General features: G+C 42.0%; 1 protein-coding gene across 8 annotated transcripts in view; it reads right to left on the bottom strand.

Moving 5' to 3' along the window:
* The window catches only part of tns2a (tensin 2a), a 67,340-nt gene that overhangs the window by 5,382 nt on the left and 40,939 nt on the right, over window positions 1–21,019 (bottom strand). For 3 of the 8 annotated variants that reach the window (XM_034145270.1, XM_034145275.1, XM_034145278.1), the window contains exons 4-22: window positions 17,228–17,266; window positions 16,808–16,849; window positions 16,368–16,417; window positions 15,318–15,501; window positions 15,090–15,140; window positions 14,869–14,991; window positions 11,630–11,694; window positions 11,063–11,146; window positions 10,089–10,201; window positions 8,613–8,673; window positions 8,188–8,263; window positions 7,368–7,497; window positions 5,923–5,988; window positions 5,648–5,764; window positions 3,585–5,162; window positions 3,156–3,321; window positions 1,453–2,648; window positions 769–900; window positions 529–624 (exon numbers count right to left, since the gene is read on the bottom strand). In XM_034145270.1, the coding sequence (XP_034001161.1) occupies window positions 529–624; window positions 769–900; window positions 1,453–2,648; window positions 3,156–3,321; window positions 3,585–5,162; window positions 5,648–5,764; window positions 5,923–5,988; window positions 7,368–7,497; window positions 8,188–8,263; window positions 8,613–8,673; window positions 10,089–10,201; window positions 11,063–11,146; window positions 11,630–11,694; window positions 14,869–14,991; window positions 15,090–15,140; window positions 15,318–15,501; window positions 16,368–16,417; window positions 16,808–16,849; window positions 17,228–17,266 (4,369 nt within the window). The remainder of the gene's footprint in view (window positions 1–528; window positions 625–768; window positions 901–1,452; window positions 2,649–3,155; window positions 3,322–3,584; window positions 5,163–5,647; window positions 5,765–5,922; window positions 5,989–7,367; window positions 7,498–8,187; window positions 8,264–8,612; window positions 8,674–10,088; window positions 10,202–11,062; window positions 11,147–11,629; window positions 11,695–14,868; window positions 14,992–15,089; window positions 15,141–15,317; window positions 15,502–16,367; window positions 16,418–16,807; window positions 16,850–17,227; window positions 17,267–21,019) is intronic. The other 5 variants (XM_034145273.1, XM_034145272.1, XM_034145274.1 and 2 more) reach the window with 5 other exon arrangements.

Here is a 21,019-nt window from a genome sequence, read left to right as displayed (position 1 = left end):
TGTGCTCCGTGTGTGGTCAAAAACTGTATGGCCTTCCGGCGGAACCTCTAACCAACAAACATAGGTTCCTACCTTTATACCCACAGTGTTAATTGACTCCTACTCTAATATTGTAATACTGTGAATAATGTTATATTATGTCCTGACTGATACTGTTGCAATACAGTTATACTTTTAAGGTGAGTCATTTTTTTTTCTGATTTTTTGATATGTACTGTATGAATATGTAGAGTTCTATCCATTTGACAAAAATACAATTGAATATGTAGTAACTTAAAGTGGTTTCTGAATGTATTACATTATGGATTAAAAATGTTTTATAATCAGTCAGGATGACTTTATTCGTAACATCATTTTGTCTAAATATAATATTGATCAGGTTGATTGCAATTACATTTTTTATTTAGTTGACATTGTCAGGAAATGATTACATTATTGGGCGCTGCATGCCCCATTCTTGGCTTTTCAATCTTTTTCCATGAGACACAGACATGAAAAGCATTCTTAAGCTGGTTCAGGAAAACATACCGAAGTAGGGCTCGTTCTGACATCCTTTAATCTTGACTCCCCGAGGGCCCGTCTCTATCAGGAAGTGTCTGACCAGCTGTTCCAGAGGGTCGCTCACTGAAACAGCACAGATTCACTTTAAACAAGTGTTATTGTCTACCTACGGACAAAGCAACTGCCACATAAAATGTAATGTAAAATAGCCTGTGGAGAGGAGAGAATGTAAATATTTTATTTTTAAATGATGCAAACCCTTTTTACCCTTGCTGTTGTGGTTGTTTGCACTGGGAGGGGGTGTAGCCACCTTCAAGGCCAGGCCGTAGGCCCCCTGGAAAGAGTTGCTGTCCCTGATCAGGAAGGTTCCTGGCTCTCTCTCCTTCAGGGCTGCAATTGCTGCGAGAAAACACAACCAACATGTTAATATATCTACTGAAATGTGTCTGATCATAGCAAACGTACGGAAGCCCTGGCAGGCCAAAACAGGGCTGGTCTAATGGCTTTCTCCGCTCTGATTATTATACACTAGAGCAGGTGGAAACAAGTGAAATAGTGCTTAAAGCATTTGCATTTTCTTCAAATTTGGTTCTAAATATATAAGTAATATATTTATTAGTTAGCAAGTCATGTACCATTACTGTCATGTTTTGGCCAGAAATGTATTTTAATCTGCCACTTTTAGGACACGTTCATTCACTTAGGTTAGGACATACAACAAGATTCAGTTTGACTTTTTAATTTGAATTAGAAACTAAATTAACCTAGAAAAAGATATGTTCCCCACCTGCGTAACAGGTTTAAATAATACAAATTCACACAGTAACCGAAACAAATATGATTTTGAAAATGGATTCTCACTAGAAGAGTGTCCGTACAAACAAAACTTTTATTCATAATCAAGCAAAAGAACATCAAAGTAATGAAAGAGTTCCCTCTTCTCAGACCTACCTTGCTCTCTGGAGATGCCGGCTTTGTACCAGAACTTGGAACTGTCCTGGACAAACTTCACACTGACCCTGTTCTCGCTCTCCACCAACGCCGCTGCATCATTTTTGCCTGCTGGGGCTGCAATCTCCCCCACGGTGGGAGAGAATGTGACATGGTGCTGATGCTGGGCGATGCTGCCGTTGGAGGGAGTCACGTGTCCTCCAGCTGTCCTCAGAGTTCCCACGCTGTCGTTGGGGGAACCTGGCTGGACCGGGAGGTGGCGCTTCTCTGGCAGAGGTGGCTGGGGGTGAGGCAGCGGGATGGAGATGGTGGAATAGTTGGAGTAGGAGGATGGATAGAGCTGAGGGGGGTGAGCTGAGTAGCAGGGCCTCTTGTTGGTGCCCAGTGCAGAGGAGTGTCCGGCAGCGCTGTGCTCCATGCCTGGGTAGTGGTGGTGTTGGGGTCCGTGCTGGATGTGGTTCGGATGATGGGGGTCTGACCCACTCAACATCAACCTCCTACCCAAAGTGGCAAAGCCCGGAACTGGGGTGTCAGAGATTGGGGAGCCCTCCCCGCTGCTGGAGGCCGGCTGTGGGGGTGATGATGAAGCTTTGTTAGGAGATGCAGGAGCAGGCGTTGTGTTCGGGGTCATTGGTTTTTCCGTTTCTGGTTGAGATGGTTGAGAAGGTCCGTTGACCTGTGCTGAGGTCTGTCTGGCGCCTTGGGTTTGGCTCTGAGTCGGTGGCACTGTCTGTTCCCCATTGGACGCTAGAGCAGCAGCTTCTGAAGGATGGGGGGTCTGGACTGTGATGGGGCCAGGTTGTGGGGTTGTATCCGGTACAGACGAAGCACAGATAGGGGATGAAGGAGCCTGGCAGAGGGCCTGGTTTGATGTGTTCGGTGTTGCAGAATCAAAAGAAGAAGTGTTCTGCGTCGTCAAAGCTGACGGTGTGTCTGGGCTACAGTGCTGCTGTTGGGGGGCAGTGAGGGAGCGGTCAGGGGGTGCAGTGCAGTGGTTCTGGGGTAGAACAGGTGGTTGCGTGTCTTTGGTTGTCTGCGGTAGCGATGGCAGGTCTGTGCTGCTTCTTTGGCTTTCCAGGGATTCTTGGGCGATGATATCCGCACAATGGTGTCCCTCCTGGGGCTGGGGGGCCTCGTAGTCACTGCTGAGGATGTCTGTGGTCCGGATCTCGTACTCTCTTCCTCCTGGACTTTGGCTTCAATGGACACAAAAGAGAATTACTATCACAGTAATCACCAATGTTTCTAAAAGTTCTTATCTGACATCCTTTATTGAATCTTTATTCTTATCAATACCCCATGTTCATCTTGCCGTAACCTGCAACTTGTATCTGGATATCGTTGTTGGATAATATGCACCTGATGATGCAAGAATGTGTGGAATGGGATCAGCCAGATCAGCCTTCTGAAGGTGGTCTGGCTCTCATTGTGATCAGATCTCTTCCAGGTGTGAATAAAGTCTCATCAAATTCTAAAGAAAGAATGCGGGCCAAGTCATGATAACAAGGTGTCTTATTTATAGCAGATACCAGGCTGTGTTTAAGATGGAGTCAGTGTATTGCCTACAGAAGACATTGGACAACAAGACTATGATGGACATCTTTAAGTACTTCAGACCATCCAAACGTTCCCTTCCCCTGACAGTGAGGATCACTCAAACTGACACTACTGTCCCTCTAAGTGAAAGAGTGAGCGTTGAATACCTCTCCTGTGTGCGCAGCGGGCTGCTGGTGTGTACAGGAGTGGGCGGTCCAGACATGTCAGACGGCGTGGAGCATGGTGCGTGGTTGTCTCTGTGGACCCTCTTAAAGGAACCGTGGGTAATGTGATCCCTCCAGCCCACACTTTCACCAGAACTACGAAGGCCGTCTGAAAAGGAAGGGAACGATAGAACACATTTATAAAAACGTAAAGTCAGTTCACACATTATTTGTATATTTGGGGTTATAAGATATTCTTTACTGCCAATGTTTGCTTTGGTGGCAGATTGAGACAATTTGTGAGTTAAGTGTATGGCATCTGTCTAGTTTAGCGTAAATGATTCAGTGCAGGCTGTTGTTGATTATGGATCATTTATACACTCTGTTATGGGAAAACACATGTCTGAAGGTCTCTGTTTCACCGTGACTCACCAGTGTGTGAGTCAGAGCCGTATGACTGCTGTGAGTCCGGATGGTGGTGGTGGTGGTGGTTATGCTCTGCTTGCCCGTTGCTATGGCTGCAGGGCCCTGTCATGGAGGAGGCCGGGGGCAGCGGGGACGTGGACTCGGACTGGTACCCCGAGGCGTAGCCCCTGCTTTCAGACGGCGAGGGCTGGTATGGGGAGCAGGGGCACACCTGGCGGGGCGTTTGGTATCCGCTGCTGCTGCTGCTGTACTTCAGGTCCAGGTGGGAGTGAGCGTTGGACCTCGACGCTTCTGGATAAGCAGGGTGACCCGATGGCAAGGGGTCAAACGTGAAAGCTGGGAGATCGTGACCCTGCGGACCATAGGAGGCTACGGTGGCCCTCCTGTGCCAATATTCGGCCTCTCTGTCCCTCTCCCACAGAAGCTCCGCCTCCCTGTCCCTCTCCCAGTGGAGGGACAACTCTCTGCCTCGTCTCAGCCCAGGATCCCTCTCCCAGTGGAGCTCTGACCCTCTGGGTATCTCCGCCTCCCTGGCTCTCCTAAGCCCCACCTCCCTTTGCTGAAGCTCCGCCTCTCTGTCCCAGTGGAAGCCGTCACCTTGGTCCAGCCTCAAGCTGTGATAGGCCGCTGAGTCTTCTCTCCTGATGCCGCAGTCTCTGCAAGGGCAGCCAGGGGGCGGCATACCATCAATTAACATTATGTCATGGTAGGTCGGGCTGGTGGAGGGTTTGGGGTGGTGGGGGTGGGCATGGTGGAGGCTGTGAGGTGGAGGAGGGGGATGATAGGGAGTGTAGTCGTCTTCCCGACAGCAGAGACGTCCCGGGGCAGACAGAGGGTGATGGAGCGGGTGGTTGTGAGAGTGAGGGGTGAGGTCCGGCGATGGGTAAGGGCAGATGTGTCGAGACGGGGGAGTCTCCAAGCAGGAGCGGTGCATGTAGTGCGGTGGGCCAGCCTGGCGGTCCCACACCAGATCTGGGGGTGGGAGGGTCTGGTGGGGGTGGGGGCTGTAGTGCTGGCACAGATCCATGTGGGACGGAGGAGCAGCCGGGTTGGGGCTGGCAGAAGGAGTCACCCCGTGGTGCCCGTTGGTGCCGGGAGCGCGATCCAGGCAGTAACCATTAGGCATGAGGAGGGTGCGGTCACACCCGGGTTCCGCACAGCGCTGGGACCGGTAACCGTCCCGGCAAGAACACGACCGGTTGAGCCTCAGCGTGCCCGTTCTCTCAGACGGCAAAGAATCTCCATCATCCAAGATGGCGGTCTCTCGCTCTCCATCCCGGTTCCCCTCTATCCCTCCCAGAAGACGTTCAAGCTCCAATCTTTCCTGTCTGGTTGGGGGCAGCGGGCGAACAGGCTCCTCCTTGCGCTCAGGATGGACGGATGATTGGTGCAAATGGTGGGAATGGGATGAGAGGGCGGAGTCAGAACCTTGAGCGATGAGACGATCTGACCTATCCTCTTCAAAGCCCCCCGCCGGGCTGCTGCCATTGGTTGAGGAGAGAGAACCAGAGCCGGGACCTCGACGCTTCTTTATCTGGGCGTACAGACTGCCATCTACAGGACCTCTGGTGTGGGCAATATCTACTGTAGGAGAGACAGACAGAACAGCTCTCAAACTAAGAGATCTCATTGGCTACACATAAAGAGAGAAATGTGCCTATCACTTGTAACTGAAACGTCAATGTAATGATGTCTGATGTTTGTTTTTTTCTTAGGGTTTGGCTGTCCTTTCATTAACCCCCATCCAATTTCTGTGCTGTTTGTTGGGGGGATTAACATTTGGAAAAACTACTGGGCCGACTAAATTAAACTTGTTGGAAGAGTTTAGCATGGGCCAAAGAAGAATCCATTTCCTTTTTGAGAGGGGGGGAATACTAATTCGTTTTTACTATCGTTATTGCGAAATAGATATTTTTGGCTTGGCAAATATCTGCACTTTCTGAGTGCCCAACTAGTTTCTACTTGAGATCTACTAGAAGTCTGTTACTAACTTACTTTGAACTATTCCTTATTAGTAATGCTTGAAATAAGGCTGAAGTTGGTTATGAAGAGAATAATTAGTCTGTTACCTTCCAGGCTGTCCTGGTATCGCTCGTTGAAGTTCTCATAGGAATCCCAGCGGACCAATGGGTCAGCAGTGTTGTAGTCGACAGTGACTGCCGGGTCGTTCTTATGGTACTCACGACCTGGGAAAGACATGTCCAATTTCCATTCATTTGCATTTGTAGTTGTATAGTCCGATTGAGCATTTACATTATATTGTCTTTGACACCTTGGAAATATAGGAAGTGAACTTTAAATCTAGAAAAGATAATAAGGAGAATTTGAAGAAGAGTGAACCAACCTTTGATTTTCTCAGGTCCAGAAGAGAAGACAAACTCGACTGTGGCATCAGATGGAAAACGCTCATCTGGGTAGAAGAAAAGGAAATACAAAACAACAGTGTGTTCATGTATATTTTTATATAGCTTTATCTACTGAAATGGATTGGAATGGATGTCATTTCCAAGAGGAAATGAGCATTATTATTGTAGCCCTAATCCACAGAGCAGTGCTCATTGGGCCTCCTTTACAGTCTCTGAGGGATATTTGGAGACACTCCCTCCCTGCACACAGTACAACTCACTCTCTATATACTCACCTCCAGGGAGCTGTAATAGTGTCCAGTATGGGGATTAAGCTACTACTATTAAAGGCTTTATTCAGCCACAGTAATGGGGCCATTTTAGGAAGCAAACCACTGAAGACATTCCCACAACGAACATTTCTAAACATTATGACAATCAGTAGTATGATGATTATCCTGCAACAATAGACTATTTGTGCCCCCAGTCGATTTAAAGGTACAGTAAACCTTAAAAAAAAAAAAAAAAAAAGATATTTATATTTTTCCTCTTACATGTAGTGATATTTTTAAATCTAGAACTTTTAAAGTGAGTTGCAGACTCTTCATGAAGCATTTTATTAAGCCATGTTAAAGGTAGGGTAGGTACGTTTGAGAAACCGGCTCGAGATACACTTTTTGTTATATTCCATGGAATGCTCTTAACATCCTGATAGCAATGAATATCTTAAGTGCTTTGACAAAAAATCCATAAAAAAATGTCATCTGTGGAAGCCGTAGTACTGTAAAAAGCACGACCAATCATTTTAGCCGGCCCGGCTAAAATAACTGGATGGCCTACCTGCCTGTCAGCCTTCCATCTGTGCACAAACTTATCTCGTGCCCTCATTGGTCATGTGCGCGTTCGTGTGTTGGAGGAGGGGCTCTGTAAGGAAGTGGCAGATTTTTTCCGGTTGTGTATTTTCAAATTATAGCGCACTCGAGCTGGTTCCTCCAAAATTACCTACCCCACCTTTAAGCATAAAGATGTCCGCCTTGATACCAATATAATGGGACTAGGTAGCACTCGGCTTGTTGTGCTTAAAGCACAAAAAGTGCATTGGAAAAAATTCAACAAATATGTCTATTTTCAAAACATATGACAGAGATACCAAACATAATCCATAGCAGTTTAATGTAGGAACTGTTTTATTTCTACCAAACTACACAAGTACAACTAAGAACTGTGGCCGCCCAGAAGGAATGGGATAGGGTTGATGAATGTAGATCGGTAAAAATATAACAAATAGGGGGAGCTGATATATTGTAGCAATTATCCATTTCCTATACAAAAGAGGATTCTAAAACTCTGGAATTTAGGAGGACATTTTTAAAACTGCAGTACATATTCGAATGGGTCCAGGATTAGGAAATGCTCCATATAATATCCATCCATAGAAACTCACCAACACAAGCTTCGTCCAGCTCCCCTTTGCCAAACCACAGCTGGGAGCCGTGGATGGTGCAGGTGTGGAACTGCAGCCTGAACACCGTGTCTCTGTCTGCGCTCTGGACTCGCCTGTGGTAGCATTTGACCTGCAGGGGGCGGCAGAGAGGGAGGAGGGACGCAGCTCAGAATGCATGTGGGATAATGACGGGGTAAGTGTTCCAAACTGATTGACACCTACACTTTGAAAATTACTGGATGCACAAAAAGGACAAATTGTGATGCCTTGTTAACAAAACAAATGTGTATTGCAGAGAGGAGATTTGGCCAGTGGTGTTCGAGGTATTTAGATATTTTACTCAAGTGAAAGTAGTGATACTAGTGCAGAAATACTCTGATGCAAGCCCTGCATTCAATACCTTATGAGTAATATTACAAAAGCCTTAGCTTTCCAAATATACTTACAAAAAGTAATGCAGGATGCTGTACAATATGTTATTATATTATAATTATTGAGGCATTTATGTGTTCATCACATAATTCTGCATCTGGTTTTACCATATAACCGGTGGGATTTGTGTTCAATCAAACAAGGGATCAATAAAGCTTTTCTAAAATAATACATCATACATGATTTGACATTATATTTTGTATTATTAATTTGGAATCTACAAACTGACTCAGGTTATCAAGAAGAAATGTGTGGAGTAAAGAAATGGATTCTGGAAATACTCAAGGAAAGCACAAGTTACTTGGTTACAGTCTACAATTGCATAAGAAAATATATCAGTTTATGTATTTAATCAAATAGTTTTTATTTATTTTCCATGTGTACTCACCATGATGTCGCCCTTTAGCAGCAGCGCAGGTTCGATGGTCACACAGAGACGCCTGCCTCCGGTCCCCTGAAGGTCACTGTAGACCACACACACACACACACACACACACACACACGCACACACACACACAGACCGGTTAAATATCTCCTAAATACAAAGAACGCAAACAGATGCAGTATGTCACCAAACTCCGAAAGACTGATTTTTTTTGTTAGCATCATGTCATTGACTGCTATTCAAATAATTGATTGACAATGGCTATATTCATAACTTGAGATGAGTCATTGAGTTAAAAGCTGGATAGAAGAAGAAAAAGGCCCTTTGTGTAATGTCCTCACATCTATCTCTTCAATTACTCTGTGACGGTGTTTAAATCTAAGCTCATTAGGACCAACAAATGATTATATATCAGCCATGTGACTCACTATATGCCAGAAGTGTAGACCAACTGCATGGACTGGTAGATCTTCAGGAAGGGGAAGTAACCTGGAGGAGGAGGAGGAGGGGGAGAGATATTCAGACATAGCGAGCATTATCAACATGCATATAGAGGAATGTGCCACCCCCTCGGTCTGGAATTGATCATCAGATTACAGATAAACAGAGGAGTTTGTGTGGGTGGAGGCTGGATGTGAGCTCTGCAGTCAGTCAGCAACATAGCTGTGATTCAGCGGGAAAACCTCTCAGAGCACCAAGACAAGCAAACAGGCTGGGGAGCATAGAGGGTACACCTCAGGTTAGATAAGGAGTTTTACTGGTTAGCAAACCGTCCCAGTGTAATACGGATGACTTGGTGTGAACTGAAAAGCAAAAGTGACCTGAAAGAAGATTGGCCTTTTCTATTAAAGGTCCCCTATTACACACTTTTTCAACAATATATTATAGGTCTCAGATATATACAAAACATGTCTCTGAAGTGTTTGGCTCGTAATACCAAACAAACAGATCATTGTAGCATCCCATAAACCCTTCTGTTTCAGCCCTGTTCCAAAAGTGCTGATTCTGTGCCGTAGCTTTAAATGCTAATGAGATGCTGCTGGTTCGCGACCCTCTGAGAAGTGATTGGTTTAAAAAAACACAATGGTGCTCTAGGAGGAGATTCAGGTGATAAGGTGGGCGGTGTTACCTTGGTTTGTTATTGGCTAATGGTTACACAACCCAAAAAACATTGTGACATCACAAAATGGCCAGAATCTAATTAGCTAATTTATATGAATGGATCAGGAAAAAAAGAGAAAGAATATTTTTTCCTGAAACTTTCCGAATCTCTTAACACAGAGGGGACACATGGACAATTGGATTTTGCATAATAGGTGACCTTTAAGGTGTTTTTTAATGCCACTATATAGGACTAAATCATTTATGACGGTACCGGCAGACATTTACATTTTTACAGGCAAGATTGGTATTCAGTTTAAAGGAAGCAGGAGGTGATGTGTGTTTGGATAATGCATTTGACGTTATACTGTATTTTGTGGTTATGGCTGATACTTGGGAAGGATCACCAATGAGAAAAATAAAAAAATTGATCAAGACATAAATTGCTAAATAGAGAGTGATAGAGCATGGGGAAACCAGAAAAACACCTTGGTAATTAAACGTATTTTTTTTTAAGGATTTTTAACCATTAAATCCATCCACACAAGTATTACAAGTCTCCTCAAATATGATTGCTATATAAATAAAGTCCAATCACAGTTTGTAAATGTACTTATCGTCAGTTCTAACCATTTCCTTTTTTTTATCATTTATTATTTTCATACAAAGGTATAGTTATTCTGTATGTAAAAGGACTATTTAATAATCATAGTTGTCATTAAAACATAGCACGATGAGTAGAAATATTGAAGTAGGCTGAATTGGATATCAATAAAAAAATGGAGGGTCAAATAAGAGCTCACCTCCTTCCCCCTGGAAGTTGGGGAGTGACGGGATGAGAACCTGGTGCAGGAAGAGAGGGCTGCTGTTCATCTTGATGGCCCCCGACAGAAGGCCCCCAAAGTAATAGATGTATCTGAAGGAGACAGATCGTTGTGAGATACAAATAAGAGATTAACCCTAACAGATGGAGATCATGTACAAGCATCTTTCAAAAAGAGGAGAAGAATGCAGACGATGCTGTTCTTAGATAGAACGCCAACTGAGTTATCTTCAGAGGAGGAAGACAGGCGAGTCTAAATATTTGACGCAATCCCGTCAGTACAAAACCATTCTTGTTAGTTTCACATTTCACCTTGCAGCACTAGTTTGATTTTGGGATATATGCTTTATCACTTGCCCAAAGTTAAATGCAAATATAGATATCAATCAGTCATGATTTTCTCATATGAATCACAAAGAAAGAGAATATGCATATTCTCCAAAATGTTAAAACTATTCCCTTGACTATTATCTTTGCGAATGTAAACGTATTGTTATGTTTGATCCTAAAATAATAGATTAGGAACATAGAAATTAAAAAAATGTGGAGATATTTTGACACAAGTGTTTTTCTACTAAATGTACGACTTTAAACTTGGATACATTACAAACTTTTTTACCTACAAGTGCCTGCTGTCGTAAATGAAGGTATTCCTAAAAGCATTACCAAGGGCTCCATTATATTCCAGTCTACCAGTGAGCCAGCATGCACTCTAAAGGAAGCTAATTGGAATGCGGCCATCATTAATCTTCTTTTTAAGATGTCAAAAGTCTGCTGTGAAAAGGGAAATCCAGAAGTTATACGTACTGTATGAAGAGCTTGAAGCTACATTCTATTGTAAATGGGGATGCCTTTACCAACCTCTACTATGCTGAAGGATAGCCTCAACCCCCCACACCCACTACCACCACTCATCGACCCCGGCCCATTTCCCCTCATTTCATCTCACCCTACCTGTTTTGGGACGGCTGCAGGGAAGAGGACACCTTATCTTCACAGAACTTCCTCATGGCCAGAGTACTGAGAGCCTGGTCCGCCCTACACACACACACACACACACACACACACACACACACACACACACACACACACACACACACACACACACACACACACACACACACACACACACACACACACACACACACACACACACACACACACACACACACACACACACACACACACACACACACACACACACACACACACAAAACATTTCCATCAAGGGACTTGCAGCAGACCCTGTGGATGCCAGAGTGAACATGGAGAGGATACAGCTGGTATTGGACACAGGATGAAGCCGTTTCCACTGTTCCATTTATCAAAACGACTTATCAACAGCATCTGAATGGAAACCATTGTGCCGCAGGTACACACATCACACACTGTTGCTATGTTTTAAGCACGTTGGAAATGTAATCCGATGTGTTCAATACACTTTAATGTGTGGATGTTTTATGAACATGTCAAATGGTGTTTCTTTGGATGTCTTGAACACACAAACTGAAACACACTCACCCTGCAGAGATCTTGCTGTAGTGCATGTAGGCCGCGATGATCACGCCTGTTTTACCTTTATTGCCCTGCAGGAGGAAGAGGAGGCAAAGTCACGATGTGCAGATTTCATCCTGTGGTCTGCATAGTTGGGAGGGTTACTTTAAAAATGTAATCCATTACAATTACTATCTACCTGTAAAGAAAAGTAATCAGTAAAGTACTAATGTTTTGTTTAACAAATCAGGTGTCCGCATTACAAAAAGGATTTGACTCTTTGCAGATCATTTATATGCACACAAACCTATATAACACACCACAGGAAAGGGACATGCCCGACAAATATAATAAGGCCTTTTTAACAAGATAACTGGTGTTATTGTGAAGTATTTAAATGCATGTGCTTCATAATATAACATTCCTTGAACTTGAAATGAACTGTAACCGTTATCTGATTACGTCTATGTTTAATGTATCTGCAAGGAAATACAGTTACCTTTTTTTTATCCCGTTTGATGTAATCCATAACTCTCCAAAGCATGGTGGTTTGCACTACCAAAGCTTAATTGCTGTCAGTAAGAGACCCCATGGGGACAGGCAAATTACAAGCTTCCTGTGGTTTCTTTTTTCTCTCATTGGCTGCTCCTCAACACATTCCAAAGAAATTCCAGCCTCAAATTCTTAATGTGATCCCACCAACACTCCACCTCCACCCTGAGCACAAATTAAAGCCTGTTTTACTCCATGTGTCCCCCAATTGACATTTTTATATCCCCATCTAATTTCTTCTTCTTCTACAGCTGTAGAGAGAAGGGCCTCTGGAGCTGGAATGTAATGGAGAGTCAGCAGACCACAGAAGCAGTCTGGTTTTAGGATTTAAATTCTCCGGACCAAAAGCAATAAATAAACATGCGGATAGGCCGTGGGAGCCCGGTCTCCCCTCGGGGTTAGCTGCTCACTTTGGTAACGCTGGTAAAAGTCAAAACTGGCATCACTTTCCTGGCAGAATGACATAAAATGACTCACTAAACATGGAGTTCACAGAGTTTCTTGTGGGTTGTAGGGTTCATTTTAAGGCTAACTGTGCACTCTTTAATAATGGTTTTCAAGAAGTTATATTTCAACAGCACTATCTGACTTCATTAATTTAAATAAGTGATGGAGAGATTAAAGCTGAAAACAAGCAAATCAAATCAAATGTCATCGACATACATGTTGATATTAATCCATGTAAGCATGTCGCAGCATCATAAATAAGCATCCAGGTGGTTAGTTGTTTATCACGGTTAATTCTATTCTATATTTATTTTTATTCTATTCTATTTTATTTCTATGTTACTAGCTTTCCAAGTACAGTCATTTAGCATACCTGAGTTTCATTTTAAAGTGCACCTATCATGCTATTTTAAGGCATATATTATGGGTCTCAGATATATAAAAATATATAAAAACATGTCTTTGATGTGTTTTGCTCAAAATACAAACAGATCCTGCATTTGAGACATCCCTCATATCCCTCTGTTTCAGCCCTGTTTAGAGAAACGCAGATTTTGGGTCCTTAGCTTGAAAAAAAAAGAAAAGAGGAGGCGGAGCTAATGCCTGATCAGAATTCTACCGGAGATAAAGTTAAATTCTGCTGTGATAAAACGCCATCCTGTTCTAAACCACATCAAGGATTATTTCTGAAACAGTATGGAGCTCAAATGCTTTTTCTCTTGTGGGTTTATCACAAGGTGAGTTCCTTTTTTTATTTCCTGCTTATTAAACACGGTACTCTACAGTACAGGTTAGCTCTGAGTGTTAGCGAGGCTTGCTAATGTAAAAAAATACCATATTACGTCCAAAACACGTCAGGCATTGTTCCTGATAGCAACTCTCTGTGGGTCCACCATCCGATATTACGTCATATCGGCAGCAAATCTGTATCCGCTCGTTGTACCCCAGTTTTTAAAAGATTTGGGTACGGAGGAAAAGAGAAAAGGTTTTATTTTCTGAAGCTGCGTGAGTTCCCCGACGCACCGGGGACACATATTTATGTATAAAAGACATCAAAAAGTGCATTTTGCATGATAGGTCCCCTTTAATGTTTTACTTTCTAATGTTATGCTACTTCATACTTGTACTTTAACTTTATTTATGAATCTAGCATTTATTAAGTTACTAGTCATTAAAGATTTTGCATAGTTGTTTTATTTTATAAATAAATACAATTAAAGATGAAATAAACATTTGAAAATAGAACAAATTATTTATTGAACATTAAAAGTTAAAGTAAGAATATGCAATGAGAATAAGAGTACTAGTATTTTTGACACTTCTGTCATGGTATTGACTAGAAGCTTTATTCAAAATAAACTGAGGTATGAACTAAATCATATTTATTTATTTAACGCTAAAAATATACTTAATCTCCAAGTAGGATCATTTTTTTTTAGAATGTATGTGTGTTTTGTACTCTATTGTAGAATTCTCTAACACTTTGGAGACTTGTTGTAATTCCCTTTTCTTAATTCATTTCAGCTGGATGTCCCTCTCCTCCTGAGTTGATTGGAGGTTATTCAGGTCACCTGTTGGTTCCTAATTATGAACTGAAAGCAGCTTGGTGCATTTCCCCTCTCAGCCAATCAGACTGTCAGGACGACCTTTTCTTTCGGAGGTGGAGAACTACACACCTTCACTTTATGCACAGACAGTATGGAGACTTTTTTGCTGTCTTCATTTCTATTTTCTATTTAAGCTGATTTTGAGCATTCTGTTACCTACTTTGAGTGAATATTAAAGAACTCCTTTGCACTAGTTCACCTGTGTCAGGCCAGATTTAACTGCCATCTGTACAACCGTATATGCTTGCCAAAGGGAACCAGGTCTTATTTTGTTTATAGGTTCACATTTAATCGAACCCCCCCCCATCAGGATATGTCCTTTTTAATCCAAGAGCAATTTAAGGTAAATGTCTTTTATGAGCACAAATAAAAGTTGTTGTTGTACTTAATACATTATATGGTGCATGTTTTCATTGTGAAGGCACTTGTAAAAATGTTTAATTTCATGTAGCTGGAACTGGTTCCCAGTCTTCTTCCCGATCACCTATAATCTGCAGAATAAGTCCCCTACCCAGGTTAAAACTAGCAAATTAGCTGTGTTTACAATTCCATATTTATAGCAACAAAACTACTTTTGGGAACATCTGCCTGTTTGAAAGCCTGGCAAACAGTGGGGCATCTGTCTAGGGGAAGAAAACCAACATGGCAGCGAACTCTAACCTTGCAGTGCAGGACCACCACGTGCTGGGGGTCGGAGGTCAGCCACGTCTCCATGGCCTTACATATGGCACAGATCTTATCCAGCGGTGGGGCGTGGAGGTCTGGCCATCCAAAGTCGTGAACCTGTAGATTGAGATGGAGAAACAGATCATGTTGTTTGAGGTGATTTAATGTAAAGCTGTGCACTGAATTCTCCCAAAAAGTGCGAGGACAAAGTCTACCTTCGTGTATAGTCGTGTGATATCGTGACGCCTCTCGGAGAGGTTCAGGAGCTGGAACAGAAACTATGTTAATCATGGGAGTGACAGAATACAAACTGCTTATTTGTGGGTTGCCAAGTATATTTTGTGGCTTCCTGTGTGACTCTATTGTGCAACAAGTTTCTCCAGAATACTCTCAGGAGGGAAGTTAAATCACTGCTGCACCAAAGAACTTCTGTAATCACTAACCAGAAACTTGTCCTGGTGTTTGGACTTGAGCATGGCCGCCACCTCCTTCAGGTTCACGCGGTACCTCTGCTCCTCCAGCTTCGGGGGGAAGAACACGGAGATGATCCTCTCGGTGATGTAGGTCAGGTCGAAGTCGTAGTGGCGCTCCATGACTCTCTCCATCACACGGTCCACACTGAAGCTCCTGGACAAGGAAACGCAGAGGGGGGTTTAAAAGAGAGCATAAGGTCACGGGTTGTTTGCAGCAAATCAACACGAACACACTCTGACGCAAACCTCAGGCTGCATGCATGGATGGAGAGAAAAGGAAAATAGAGGATGGAAGGAAAAAAGAGAAATTGGATACTATGTGTGACATGAAGGAATGATCTAAAGCCAACTTGTTCCTGCACATGACTGATACTTAACCTTCCTGAAAGAATGAAGAAGGTTGCCATTACTGTGAGGAGGGTAGTATAAAAAGGATAATGGTTCGAGCAAAGTGAGGAGCAGTGCAGATGTGGAAACTCATAGCCAATTATTAGCATTAAATATGTTTTCTCTGGAGCAAAGCAATATACAGAAGGAGGAGGCAAATGGCAAATAATATATATTTTCTATAATGTGTTTATGGCTTAGGAACTGGAAAAATCGTTTTTGTTCCTTTCTTATTGTATTCATTTTCCGTCAGTTAAACCTGAAATGTTCCCATCAAATGTTGTTTGTTGTTGTAATACTCATGTCAGCCACAAGAGGCTGTAATGCACCACCACCATATGTTCTAAATTAAACTAAAAGTAGCACATTCAAATACATTTCTCCCCTTAAGGACTTAAACATTTGCCAATAAAACAAAGTCTACTGCAGGAAAAAAAAAAAAAAACACCTGGAAGGAAACATAAATAAATGTACTATTTTTTTCCTGGTTGTTCTTAAGTTGTAAACACAGGAGAAGAAGATATTTTGATCAAACATTTCTCCCTTGTCTCTCAGTGCTAACATACTTGTTACTTGTACTTCAATAAAAAAACAAACATGTATATTATAAGAAATGAATGTAATGAAGTTTACCTTGGCAGGGTGTTCCTCTGTTTGGTGTAGGTCAGAGACTTGGTGGACCCCTGTAAAAAAGAAAAGATACAGTTGGCCATCCCATTATCCAAATGCATGGTCCATTCAAGCTCAGATGCTTTATTTATTTTTCACTTAATGAACCAGTAAGCCATTTGAACCAAACACAATTTGTGTAGTGTTACAACTTGAAAGATAGCAAGTACAGAGCGGAGTTCTTGGCACCTCACTAAAATGGAGCGTAATGAACAAGGCAGCCTATTAGATCCTCAACATTTGTTCTTGTTATTTTCACATTTTCCCTAACAGGTTTGGACATTTTCAAGATAGATAGCATGACACTGGGGATGGAGGGTGAAGACAGAAAATGGAAGATGCAGATAAAGAGTATGAAGATGAGGAAGACAAGGAGACAGGATGTGAGGTTTAAGTGTGCTCACCAGGTGCTGGATGTGTCGAGAAGGAGCGGTCCCTCGACGCTGCTGGATGTAAGAAAAGGTGATAGGAAGTAGAAGATAGGAGATAAGGGTGTGAAGAGTAGGATGGTAGGAGGACGTTGGATAAATGGAGGAGGTCGAAAGGAGGTGAGAGGAAGGAAAGGAGAGTTAATTAAACAAACAGACTCTAATGGATAAACATTACTACTTCCTGTAGCAACATCAACAGTTTTTTCTGGAATCCAGCAGTGATCAAACTGTGCTCAAACTGGGTTGAGGGCTCGGCTTCCCAAAAGGAATGCAGCAAGAGGAAACCATACAGTGGTTTTGGGAAGCCATAGCTCTTAACTAAGGCCAGACAGAGAGGGAAAACTGCACTTATAGACAGAATGCTACTAAGGAAAAGAGATGAAGGAGACTTACCAGATCATTGGTGGGAGCTGGGATGCATGCCGAGGTGACCTGGAACACACAAAGACAGCCACATGTGAATACAAGGTTTGCACACACAGGAAAAAACTGCTTCAGGACAGAGTCCTCTGACAGGAAGATGGATAAATCCACAAAAGACACCAAAGTCTGATTTAATATTGAAACTAAAGACTTGATACCATTCCCATCTTTTTCAGTAAAATATAATGCTTGAGCAGGTAGAAATGTATGCTATAATACTACAAGCGACAAACTAACAAAACAACTAAAAGCAGTGTTACATTGTCGCTGCTAAAAAAGTTGGCTAATCGCTTGTTAGCAATGTAATATTGTTAAGTAGCATTGAGAACTGACTTAAAGTAAGATGTTTAAAAAATATAACATAACAGCGATTGTGGGGAAGAAAAGAGGAAATACTATGAGCCTGTTATTGTAGAGCTTACATAGCATTAGCCTCAGTTAGCTAGGCTATTATGTTCCCTTTGCTAACAACAAAGTAAAGAAAACTAGCATGTCACGCGGAGAAGATGTTACAAAACTATTTCAGAGGTTACATAAGATACCTCTTTGGATTTTACACCACAGATGGAAAATAGACGATAAATGCAAAGGTGTTTGTTGACTGTTAAATGTTTAAAAGTTAGCTTGTAACTTGGGTGCTAGCTTAACAGGACTGTCAAAGTAAGGGAACGTTCCAGAACTTAACTCTTGTTAAAAGCAAAAGGTGTTTCTCAAAATGTTAAAATGGTTTGAATCAGAAAATACAAAAAATAAAGTAGTTATCTCTGCCAAGGAGGTTATGTTTTTGGTTAAATGTGTTTTTTTGTAAGCAGGGTTAGAAAAAAACCACCGGCCCAATTTGATCTAATCAATTCAAATGAATTAAATAATTCAACTTGTCCCTAAAAAATGCAGGGGACCAACACTTGGCATACAGAAGTAATAACAACATATATCAAATATCTTAAATACATCAATCAACAACAAACAGTAACTGCCATTGTATTGTTGACCAGGAATTTGTAATTGCAGAGAAAATCATAACCTTGTATCTTAATCGACTACACCTGGGACACTGCCCACCTAACATTAGGATATTATTTATATCAGACAGCTCAGCAGTGCAACTTGTTGAGGCCAGACTGTGGGAGGACTACATGTAGTGACATTTTTAAGAGCTACACAAAAAAGAGGATAAACACTGTCTGCAAAACTACTTAGATGCACTCAAGTGCCACATAAAATGCAAGTGCAGCTGATGATTTAGAGCATGTTTGTGAAGTATGGGCAATTGAAAAGCCAAATACACCCCTGGAGGAGCACTGAGACAGAAACATACGGAGTGACACATCCAACTCTCATGTCTGTTATAATAAGCCTACAGGCCAATGAACTGTGACCAAAGGAAGCAGGAGCCGAACAGCAGCCCTAATGAAGGGGGCCGAGGGCCACAGTCATGCTTACGTAACACACGCAACACATGGACACCCACACACACACCCACACACACAGCAGTGTTCCTGCTACATGGCCCTTTTTGGACTGTTTATTTGGATACAGGAAAAGGGCAAGGGCTTGTGTATATCTCATTGTGCACAAAAAGGAAGTTGCACAGGCCCTGAACCTGAGGGTGTGTCACCTCAGTGCATGTGTGTGTGTGTTGTACACTGTGTGTTCTTACTTTAAAATCAAACTTGGTCTCCTACTTATGCTTGTACGTAACTACGGACATCAACAGGAAGCCAGACGGACAGATAATGAGCTAAATCGAGACTCGCCTTTTCTGACAGAAGTCGCAGGAAACCGGTTCGCTTTCGGCTATCAAATGACTAACTGGACAATGTTCTTGCATGACTCACTCTAAGAATTAATGTTAGTTTTTTCCATCTCCACTGGGAAATGAATGTCAAATCTTATCCTGTGTTGTGGTTCTTTATTTATTCCCAGTCTGAACCCAATGTATGACCATGTCCTAGTTCCCTCAAGCTGATGTAGATTAGTTTTCTTTTAGTTGTCAGGGTTTTCTTTTAGATCAGAGGATGGACATCAAAAAGTCCCTTTCAAATCAATGAGAATTACTCTAGACGACATATGCCAAGATACAAATGTGGCTCTCAATCAAGTCCTTGATCTTTACATGCTGTTCCCTGCTTCTGTCATTCTTCTACTCAAATTTCCAACGACCATGACAAGCAAGCAATGATCTCCTTCCTGCCCCGGTCAAATATCTCAATCACTGTCTTTACTGTTAAGAGAAAATATGCCTCTTCCTCTCAACTGTCTTCTCTCTACTGAACTGCCTTTTAATTGTTCTACCTTCAGTAAACATTTTAACCCTAAATGTTTATGCAAAGCAGCCAATAATAGTAAGTAGATGGTTATCTGTTATCTATTCCACTTTTCTGGTATACATACCTGTGGGATCCTGGGGATTTCACAATGTACAGTATGTGCTTGACTGTTTGTGTGCATTCACATACTGAAGATTATTGTACATTCTTCCTTCATTCTTTCATTTGTGATAGATCCAGTGTGACTTACAATGCAGATATCTGAGTGATAAAACTGGAATAACTCTTCAGATACTTTCATTATTTTTCATGCAAGTTTTCAGTACAGCATCCATGAACAGTGACTGTGGCCAAATATAGGATATCTGACTTTTTTGACTTATCAGAGTTACATTTCTTTTTTCCTGGGTTTATTGTTGACTGGATTCTTCCTTAGGTCCCTCCTTGACTCCTCTGAACTAAATCACTTGACCCAGAAATCTTAGTAAAAAATATGAATGGGTAGATTCCTGTATATAAAAACATTAAAGTCTATGAAGTATGCCTAAACATTCAATAATAGTAGTTTAATTGATAATTATGTAGAGTTCTTGATAGTGGTTTGTGTTGCATGTGTGGATATAGGACACTGAATGCCAAACTGTCAGTAAGAAATATGTAAATACAGTATTCAAACAAAACCAAGGTCTTACAACGAAAAGACTTATCTATTAAGCCATTGAATATTAATATTTATGTTCATTGAAATGTATAATTCATACGTGGGAAAAAAAATACAGCACCAAAATACCAAACAGAGTTTTGGGACGAACATACTGTTTTTTTTTTCCTTTCCCAATCTACACACCTGCTCTCCATTTACCTCATTAGTCCCTCCCTGCTTCAAGTGCTTGCCATGTTTTCCCAGCCAATCAGAATCCTCCTCTTCTCCTGCCTAATCACCTCACTCCCTTCACCTGAGTTTATACACCACCTGCACTTAATTACCTCTTTAGATTAGTTTGTATTCAAGTTCTTGATGTTCGAGCCTTATAAAGCTTGATGATGTTGACATTGAGACAATACGCTATCCCAGAAGAAGAATTTAAATTTGGAAAGTCCACAGAAAACTGAGAGGTTGGGTAAGTGCTGTATGTCACCAGGTCAGCAAACGCCTCATGCTTGCTTCGTAGGGCTCGATGTGCCAGACATTAAAATGGAAGCCACAAAACTCCTAATGAAATCTGGTGGTATCATTGGAAAATTCAAGCAATTCAACTAGCGTCTAACAAGACAAATGAGAACCTTCTGGACTCACTGGTTCCAGTTTCTCCTTTAATCTTGGAAGTAGTCCACACCATCCACATTGTCTCAAATTTCCACTTGTTATGACGACGGTTACCACATTTTGAATGTTTTCTTTTTCTGACAGCATGCATCACACTATACCATTTACTTCTTATTTCTAATTTGTCCCTTTTCCCCTCCATTTATTCCTCTACATCCCTCTCTC

The sequence above is a fragment of the Trematomus bernacchii genome, unplaced genomic scaffold, assembly GCF_902827165.1.
Source record: "Trematomus bernacchii unplaced genomic scaffold, fTreBer1.1, whole genome shotgun sequence".
Classification (NCBI taxonomy): Eukaryota; Metazoa; Chordata; class Actinopteri; order Perciformes; family Nototheniidae; genus Trematomus; species Trematomus bernacchii.
Note: the sequence above shows the minus strand (reverse complement) of the source record. Positions and strands in the feature narration are given on the sequence as shown.